This window comes from Herpailurus yagouaroundi, unplaced genomic scaffold (assembly GCF_014898765.1).
Source record: "Herpailurus yagouaroundi ecotype Mexico unplaced genomic scaffold, PumYag 216, whole genome shotgun sequence".
Classification (NCBI taxonomy): Eukaryota; Metazoa; Chordata; class Mammalia; order Carnivora; family Felidae; genus Herpailurus; species Herpailurus yagouaroundi.
The window spans coordinates 6,634,011-6,644,151 of NW_024412447.1; the positions used below are offsets into that span (position 1 = coordinate 6,634,011).

A 10,141-nucleotide genomic window follows, 5' to 3' on the forward strand; every position below is an offset into this window, starting at 1 on the left:
CCCTGATGATGAGTGATGTTGAGCATTTTTTCATGTGTCAGTTGGCCATCTGGATGTCTTCTTTGGAAAAGTGTCTGTTCATGTCTTCTACCTATTTCTTCACTGGATTATTTGTTTTTTGGGTCCTGAGTTTGGTAAGTTCTTCATAGATTTTGGATACTAACCCTTTATCTGATATGTCATTTGCAAATATCTTCTCCCATTCAGTCAGTTGCCTTTTAGTTTTGTTGATTGTTTCTGTTGCAGTGCAGAAGCTTTTTATCTTGATGATGTACCAATAGTTCATTTTTGCTTTTAATTCTCTTGCCTTTAGAGACATGTTGAGCAAGAAATTGCTGGGGCTGAGGTCAAAGAGGTTGTTGCCTGTTTTCTCCTCTAGGGTTTTGATGGTTTCCTGTCTAACATTTAGGTCTTTCATTCACCTTGAGTTTATTTTTGTGTATGACATAAGAATTTAACACTTTATTTTTTAAATAGATTTAACAGTCTGATAAGTTCACAGAATTAGGTTTATGCTGCCAAGACTGTAAAGGTGGCTGGGCTTCTGAACTTTTTATAGTTGACCTCTGTGTAGGATGAGGAAGAGAACATCCTTTTCCACTTGCCCCTCAGCAAGCAGACTCTGGGCCAGGAATAGAGCCAGTCTGCAAAGGTGTTTGCTATGAGAGAAGGATTGTCTCATCCTGTGCCCTTCCTTGGAAGAGAGGCCTCTGAGCCAGAGAGCCTTCTCACAGCCCACCAGTGAGCAAGGTCAGTTGAAGGTCTTTCATATTTATTCAGCACTGCCCCCTTTTTTTTTCTTGTTCACTTTTTTTTTTTTAACCTTGGGTCCAAACTATTGTATTATTCACCATTGTAGCAAAACCATATTAAAGGAAGACCTCCCCTCCATGTTGACATTGGCTTTTCTTCACATCATTTTTATAGGTTTGAGGTGAGATTTTCTTGCTGTTATTGTGGTTTTATGGTCAGAGACCCAAGAAAGCCTAAATCCTTTCCTGCCAAATCATTACAACTCTTGAAGGTTCCCAAGGAAACACTATGCTCAAAGGACAATAGCAAACTTTGAGCCAGAGTACCACTTTGTGGGTGTCTGAGTTATACTCAGTAACCTCAATCGTGGACTCAGTGATCAAAAGTGAGCTGGAAAATAGTATGGGCCTACTTGCTTCCTACTCTTAGCCCCAAATCTGAATTGAGGATCGTGTGCTCGGGCATGGTGTGGAGAGAGAGAGAGGGGTGACTGGGCTTCAAGTGGGGATTCCAGGCAGACCACAAATAGAAGAGGACTAACCAGGGACCAGGCTAGAAGGAGGGGACTTCATTCCTGGATGCTAACCCTCTAGGGTATACTGCCCTTTATAAAATATGCACCAGTGAACTCCTTAGGCTCTGACCTCCCAGATTGGTAGCTCTTTTACCTTGAAAGGGGAGAGGAAGATCTAAAACATATTGGTTAAGACTAAATCATGGGGAGAAAGGGTGTAAATGTTTTTTTTTCCCAGTGTTTGCTACCATTGTCATGGTCATTATTAGCATCTATTAGCAGCATACTTTTATTGAGTCATTATTTAAAAAACTTTTTTAAATGTCTTATTTATTCTTAAGAGAGAGAGAGAGACAGAGCAGGAGCAGGTGAGTGGCAGAGCGAGAGAGGGACACAGAATCTGAAGCAGGCTCCAGGCTCTGAGCTGTCTGCACAGAGCCCGACGCGGGGCTTGAACTCATAGACTGCGAGATCATGACCTCAGCCGAAGTCGGACACTTAACCAACTAAGGCACCCAGGTGCCCGAGTCATTATTTTAAACCAGGCACTTGATAGAGTCTTCTGAGGATGAGTTTCTTAAGATGAATAGGAGCTTTTATAAAATTTAAAAATGACCCAACCATCCTGTTTGGAGTGGAGTTGTGGTGAACACGAATCATGCAAAGCCAGATATGAAAGGGTTGAACAGCATTACAATTATATGGTGTTCCAGGAGACAGAAAATTCTCTCAGCTGGGGAGACTTGAGGTGGCTTCATGAAGGGTATGGTATTTTATCTGAGCCTGAAGGACACCTGGAAATTTGATAGAAATGGGCAAGTTGACTCTACTGGAACAGCAAAAGTAGAGACTAAAAAAGCACAGTGTGTTTGGTAGAATGGTGAATTTCAGATGGACTGGATTCAAATGGCCAGTAACTATGGGGCCAGGACCAGAAGTCAGTGGTTAGGACTTTCTGTGTAATGCTCTATCAAGTTCTACCATACCCCTTGCAGCCTGTCTAGGTGTTCAGCTGAGATATCACTGTAAGCATCCCTAATGCGAGTATACAGAGCTATGGAACCCTACCCAGCAGCATCCAAGGCCAAGAGTGGGATGGCTTTGAGGACAATCAAGTCTGTCCCCAGAGCTAGATTCAACCCAGAATGTGGGGATGATGGTTGAAGAAGTGGGGGTACAGCAGAAGAGTTTAGAAATTGGGATGCATGAAGGTTAAGGATTTGAGGAACAGAGGGTGCATGGGAGCTCTGAGAGGGCATCCCTTTGGCACAGGCTATCAGCACAGGCCACAGATTCTTTTTTCACATGGACTTCTCTGGAAGGTCTGCAGACAAAGCTAATTTGCATCTGTTTATGTGGTTCTGTCTTTAGGGGAGAGGTTATGCCCCTCACCATGTTTGGGCAGTTTGAGCAAAGCCCAAGAAGGAACTTGCAAATTACTTATGGAGAAATGAGAGGACTTCCTGGCCATGGTGACCCAGGACAATTAAGTCTACGTTTCTCTAGCCCTCTATATGTGGAGCCTGTCTCTAATTCATCCCCTTCCCAGCACAAAGGCCCTAAGAGGGGTCTTTGCTGTCACAGCCCACAGGATAAAGCCTTTATACTGAACAGTTTTCTTGTGGCTCCCTTCATGTCCTTGCTTCTCAGGCAGTAAATGAAGGGGTTCAGCATGGGTGTGACCACCATATACATCACTGAAGCCAGTGAATCCTTGTCAGTTGAATGGGATGATGAGGGACTCAAGTAGACCCCCGTGATAGTCCCATAGAAGAGGGTGACTACAGTGAGATGAGAACCACAGGTAGAAAAGGCCTTTTGTTTGCCCTGGGTAGATGGGACCTTAAGCACAGCAGACACAATGTGGGTGTAGGACACAAGAATGGCGAGGAAAGGAATGAGGACAATCAAACCCCCCACCAGCAGAATCATGAGCTGGTTGAGCTGTGTATTGGAACAGGATAGCTGGAGCAGGGGAATGAGGTCACAAAAGAAGTAAGGGATGACGTTGCTGGCACAGAACTCCAGCCGAGCCATGAGGACAGTGTGTAGCAGGGAGTGGAGGCTGGCGATGAGCCAGGAGCTCCCCAGCATCAGGGCACAGATTTGCAGACTCATCATGGTGGAATAGTGAAGGGGGTGGCAGATGGCCACATAACGGTCATAAGCCATTGCCATCAGGAGAAAGTTGTCCATGTTGGCAAGCAAAATGCAGAAGTAGATCTGGGTTAGGCAGCCACAATAAGAAATGGACTGAGTCTGCATCTGGATGTTCACAAGCATCTTAGGGACTGTAGAGGAGATGAAGCAGAAATCCACAAGGGAAAGGTTGCTGAGGAAGAAGTACATGGGTGTGTGGAGGTGGGAGTCTGAACCAGTGGCCAGGATGATGAGCAAGTTCCCTGCTGCCCCGACCAGGTACATGACAAGGAAGAGCCCAAAGATCAGATCTTGCCTTTCGGGCTGGCTGGAGAGCCCTAGGAGGATGAACTCAGAGGCACTCGTGTAGTTTTCTTCCTCCATGGTTGCCTGGTCCTGCTGGGAGATAAGATCAGGCACAGGCTATATGGAGCAGGGGGTGGCACCCGTGCCTCCCTTTTTTTCCTCATGTAACTCCTCAGCTCACATCTGGCCAACTCACATCTCTGTTCATTTGGTACAAACTCCAAAGAAAGCTCTCCACCTACCATAGGAAAAGCTTCAACCAGGGAGTCTTATGGTCCCAACAGATCCCAAAGTCAGGGTTTTAATTATTCACTAGCAAAATGCTGCTGATCTGGAACGGTGCAAAGCCCCATCTGCCATCCCTCAAAAGAGAATCCTTGTGACATATGGCCAGGTACTCAGTGGTGCCCCCCAAATTTCTGTCATACTCATTTTTTGATCTGAGCAACTGATGTTACCTCACTATTAAATAAAGAACCATAGGGGTTCTTTGGGTTCTTTGGGTGGCCCAGTCGGTTAAGCATCTGACTTCAGCTCAGGTCATGATCACGTAGTTCGTGGGTTCGAGCCACACGTCAGACTCTGTGCTGACAGCTCAGATCCTGGGGCCTGCTTCAGATTTTCTGTCTCCCTCTCTCTATGCCCCTCCCCTACTCCTGCTCTGTCTCTCAAAAATAAACATTTATTATTTTTTTAAATTTAATTTTATTTTTTTAGTGTTTATTTCTGAGACAGAGACAGAGCATGAACGGGGGAGGAAGAGAGAGAGAGAGGGAGACACAGAATCTGAAGCAGGCTCCCGGCTCTGAGCTGTCAGCACAGAGCCTGACGCGGGGCTCGAACTTCCAGACTGTGAGATTGTGACCTGAGCCGAAGTCGGTCACTCAACCGACTGAGCCACCCAGGTGCCCCTCAAAAATAAACATTTAAAAATTAAAAAAAAAAAAAGAACTATAAAAACACAGTTTCTTATTCCCAATAAGGTTGCCACCTGAAGGCCCTTCCTCTACAGAATTCTGGAACCACAATGGCGCATATATAGAACCAGAGGGTATTATTTGTACATACCTTCCTTCCCCTCAAATACTTTGTCTCCCTTTGTTCCTCCAGTCAAATATAGCCTGGGGCTTAGGGTGCCCTGGCTGATTTGTCACTGGCTCTGGGTCACCTTGGTCCTGGTGATGATGTGGATGGAGTACATCAGGACAAACCTGGACAAAAGAGTCTGCTGACTGGGACAGCTCAGCCAGCCCTTTTGTCTGGGCTTATCCAGGAAGGGACTTGCTCTGGTGAGTGAGAGTTGCCCCTGCGGATAACAAAGAGAAACTTCTGCAAGTGTGACATTGCCCAAAGGAATAAAGTTGACGGAAAGGAAACAGAAGGACCCCACTAAACAGTGTGAGCTCAGTTGAAGTTTCATTAGATATAATATTAATTATTTCCCACTGCTTCACAAGACATAGTTGGGATTTACGGTCTTATGAGAACGTAAATCACAAAAAGGGAGAGAGGATACTTGAGTCGGTGTCTTGACTGGGGATGGGGGAAGAGCTGATGAGGGAAATCAGTCTGGAAAAGCTTGGGGGTAGTGTTGTGGTCCACTGGGGGAACTGGATAGGGAGTGACGGGGGAAGCTGTCTTGGGAGGTTGCCTTCATCCATGCCTCCACTTTGCTGAGGCAGAGCCTGCTAGGAGCAAAGGAACTTACCAGTGCAGCTGAGGAGGGTAAAGGAGGGATGGAGATTTTGGTCTGCTGCAGATCTCAGTTGAATTCTTGGCCTGTGTTGAGAGAGCTGTTCCTTAGTGTGGAAGCTAAATGTCCTTCAATTTCACTGCTTTGATTTTCTCCAAAAGACCAAAGAAGCACTACCAGGTGAACTTAGACTTGGGGCATTTGGGTCAGGGCCTCCTGGAATGGCCAGCACTGGGGCAGGAGAAGAGGTATGTTGAGCAGCTTGGTGGGGCAGGGGCATGGTGGGGATAATCATCTGTACTGGGTATACTGGGAGAAATCTCTGAGACTGGGACCAGCAGTGTGTGTAGTGGAAAAAGCTCTATCCCTTCCTTGTGTAATACTCCTTTCAAACCAGAGTGGCACCATCCTATATTCCTTCCAAGCCTCCACTTCCCCAGAGATGTGGGAGAAAAAAAAAAATTCTTGTTACAACTTCCCACTTGTTAGGAAGGTACTCTTCCCAAGTGCTCCTATTTGAAGAAAACTGAAGTTAAGAGAGTCTAACTTAAAATGAAAAGGGTTTTTCTCCTAGCTTCTGAATCATTCCTGTCAGCATGCAGACATCACCCAGTTTTAAAAATCCACTCTTGACCCACATTCCTTCCATCCTTGGGGCTATCAGGTTACCTTTCTACTCCCCCTTTCCACAAAAGTCCTCAAACTGTGGCCAGGATACATTCTCCATTCCCTTCTTCCCATTCACTCATGAAGCCCCCTTCCCAGGCTTCCCCACAATCCACAAAACATCCTTGGTCAAGGCCACCATTGCCACATCTAAGGTTGGTTCTCAGGTTCCATCTTACTAAACGAAAAAGCCATAGTTGGCATGGTTGGTCACTCCCACCGTCTGGAAATATATGCTCTCCACTGGGTTTCAAAGCACAGTTTTGAAACTCCTGCCTCACTGGTTTCTTGCTTAATGTCCTTCTCATCCTTCTCCTGCCTCACTGGTTTCTTGCTTAATGTCCTTCTCATCCTTCTGACCTGCACCAATTGGGATGTGCCATTGACTCCTCAAGCCCTATCTCTTCTCTGTACACTCATGCCTGAAGTGGTCTCAGTAGTCCCAAAGCTTCAAATGCCATCCAAATTTCTATTTCCAGTTTGGGATTTTCCCCCTTGAACTTCAAACCTAGGTATGTCTAACTGCCTACTCCTCATGTCCATTTAGGTGTCCAATAGGCATCTCAGATTGTCCAAAACTGTGCCGTTGATCTTCTCTTCTTCCAGCCTGCTGCCACCTCGTTCATCCTCATCTTACTATTTTAATTGCTCAAGCCAAAGCCTCAGCACCACCTCTCACTCCTCTTTTGTTTTAATGTCCTTATCCAGTGTGTTGGCAAATTCTGTCATCTCTAACTTTGAAATATATCCAATGGTACTTTTTCTCTCTGTTCCCTGCTACTTTCATAGCCCAAACAATCATTATTTCCATCCAGATTATTAAAAATAGTTTCTTAGCTGGGTTCTGTTTCTATCCTTACCCTACCCTCGACATTGTTTCTACAAGGCAACCAGAGGGAAAATTAAGAAATATGAGTCAGATTGTTATTTCTCTGTTCAAAATCCTCCAATGGCTCCCCATCTCACTTGGGACAAAACCCACAGTCGTTGCCAAATCCTCAGGGCTATGCATGACCCAGACCTTTGCCCTTCCCCTGATCTCACCTCCTTCTGTTGCCCCCTCACTTTCCAAAGGCTGGCCATCAGGGCCTTCTCACCCAACCTGAACATGTCAAACATGTCCCTACCTCAGGGCCCTTGTACTTGTTATACAACTGCCTGGAATTCTCTTCCTTCAGTCCTTTACTTCATTCCAATTTCTGCTCAAATGTGATCTCTGCTCAGGGTTCCCGCAACCACCTATCTAAAATAGTGCCCCTTTCTATCTTCCCCCTTGTTTTGCTTTGTTTTTATTCTCAGCATCATTTATTGTGTGTCTGTCTATCTATCTATCTATCTATCTATCTATCTATCTATCATCTATCTATCATCCATCTATCATTCTGTTTCTCTAGTATATAAGCCAATGAGGGCAGGAACTTTATTTTTATGTATTATTGTATCCCCAGTTTCTAGAACCATGCCTGGACTAAAGGAGACACTCAGTTGTTTTTATGTAGTTGTTGAATGAAGGGATAACTGTTCTTAATGTTCCCCTTTGTGACCATATGTCCTTGAGATTGGGTGAGACCTTAAATATAGTCCTCCTTCATGTGATATCAACCTCCTATCTCTCAGACGTCACTCATATTAACTTATCACCTGTATTGTTTCCTTAATACTGTTATTTAACTCACTAATTTTGTTAAGTGGAATTCATTTATTAAAAATGAAAATTTGCACTCCATGATACAGAAGAAAACAATATCACTTGCTGAATTTTAGCTAGATGCTATTACCTGTAGAGAGTTCTGAGTCTGAAACCTACCTTTTCTTGGTTAAAAAAGGAGAATGTAAAGTCCTAGGGAGGAGTTAAAGAAATGGCACTTGAGTATTTCTCAGAGAGGTAGTCTGAAGGGTTGAGGGAGAACTCAAAAAGGAATCAATTTCTCACCATGTGATTTGATACTATTTGTCTCCATCTTTGTAAGCCACCGAATGCCAAACCCTCAGACCCCTGTAGATACAGACTCCACACTGCAGGACACACTGCCCTGCATATCTAGACTCATACATCTATTCACCTAGGTCACTCATCCATACATACCTAGACTTATACATCTATTCACTGAGGTCTGGTCCTTGGGCAGCCAGCACACAGAATGGCTTGAATCTCTCTCTGGTGACCACAGCAGCTCTGAGGTTTGTGTTGGCTTCAATCCCAGACCTGTTTTGTGAGAGCCCAAGGGTTGGAGAAAGTGCTTGTCTTTGACTTTGGAGTCCTCATGTTTAATTTTATCCAGTGATTGAACCATAGTGAACTTTGCTTAAATAATTTAGAAGGGGAAACAAGTTAAAATACAGATAATAAAACTAAAAACAAATGATGCAGAAAAAGAATTTAAGCAGAAGTCTTTTAATTGATTGTTTGAAAAAGAATTGATAAAAAAAGAATTGATAAACAATGTCAATTTTGACAAACAAATGAGAATGAAAATTAGAATGAAGCCATGTTAATTGCTAGTGCAAAAGATTTACATTTAGGTGCTCCTGGGTGACTCAGTTGATTATGCCCCACATTGGGCTCCATGCTGACAGCATGGAGCCTGCTTGGGATTCTCTCTCTCACTTTCTCTCTACCCCTCCCCCGCTTGTACCCTTTCCCTGTCAAAAAAATAAGTAAATAGACATTAAAAAAAAAGAAAAAGAAAAAGGTTCATATTTAAGTGGACTGTTATTTTCAATTAGAGGCTAACATATCTTATCAAATAAAGTAGATGGCTACCTACATATATACAGTAGCCCCAAAGATGCAAATATAATTAGAGAGCATGCATATAACAAGAACAGAGAAAGGAATACAAAGTTACTAAATAGTTTCTAGGAGCTTCTGACTCCAATGAAGAAAATGTGCTTTCTTTTTCTTTTTTTTTTTTATTTTTGGGAGAGAGAGAGAGAGAGAGAATGGGGGAAAGGGGAAGAGGGAGGGAGGGAAGGGGAGGGGGGAGAGAGAGAGAGAGAGAGAGAGAGAGAGAGAGAGAGAGAGAGAGAATATCTTAAGCAGGCTCCATGCTCAGTGCAGTGCCTGGCATGGTGGCTCTTATCTCTTGACTGTGAGATCATGCCTGAGCTGAAACCAAGAATCAGATGCTTAGCCAATTGAGCCACTCAGGCACCCTGACAAATGGTGTATTTAAAAACAAGAGCTGGGTCTCCTGGGTGGCTCAGTTGCTTAAGTGTCTGACTTCAGCTCAGGTCATGATCTCGCAGTTCATGAGTTCAAGCCCCGCATCGGGCTCTGTGCTGACAGCTCAGAGCCTGGAACCTGCTTCAGATTCTGTGTCTCCCTCTCTCTGCCTCTTCTCTACTCACACTCTGTCTGTCTGTCTGTCTGTATCTAAAGTAAATAAACATTAAAATAAAATAGAATAAAAATGAGTCAACATTATGTTCATTGAAGACTTACACTTTTTCCTTAAAAAGAACAAAATGTGGATGTTCTCAAAATATGGATGTTCTCTGTTTTCATTCCTTATTTAATATTTAGCTAAAAATGCTGGCAATGGCTATCAGAAAAGAAAAAAAACATACCTTTTTTTTTCAAAATATCTAATAGCTAAGCTATTAAAAGAAATGAAGTCAGTGATGAAAATAAAGTTAGCTGAACAAAGTTGCAGAGTATAATGTCACACAAAAATTGGTAAATTGCTTACTGACATAGCAACAATAAATAAACACCAAAAAAAAAAAGATGAAAAGGTGATTTCATTCCCACCAATGATGAATTTGAATATTTGGATTTTAATTCAATTTGGGAAATGAAATATTTGTTCAAAGAAAATTATAATGGATAAAGTAAAGGAACATATAGAAGGAAATTGAAGAAGACACAAAGAAATGGAAAAATATTCCATGCTCATGGATTGGAAGAATAAATATTGTTAAAATGTCAGTACTGTGCAAAGCAATCTACACATTCAGTGCAATCCCAATCAAAATTATACTGGTATTCTTCTCGAAGCTAGAACAAGCAATCCTAAAATTTGTATGGAACCACAAAAGACCCCAAATAGCCAAAGTAATGTCGAAAA

General features: G+C 43.2%; 1 protein-coding gene across 1 annotated transcript; it reads right to left on the reverse strand.

Moving 5' to 3' along the window:
- Window positions 1-1,741: 1,741 nt before the first annotated feature.
- Window positions 1,742-4,283, reverse strand: LOC121017817 (olfactory receptor 1F12-like). The gene has a single exon (XM_040456304.1). The coding sequence runs from the start codon at window positions 3,788-3,790 to the stop codon at window positions 2,846-2,848; it is 945 nt and encodes a 314-aa protein (XP_040312238.1). The 5' UTR covers window positions 3,791-4,283; the 3' UTR covers window positions 1,742-2,845.
- Window positions 4,284-10,141: the final 5,858 nt, after the last annotated feature.

Coding starts and splice junctions, on each gene's coding strand:
- LOC121017817 (XM_040456304.1), bottom strand. CDS start 3,790: ATGGAGGAAGAAAACTACACGAGTGCCTCTGAGTTCATCCTCCTAGGG.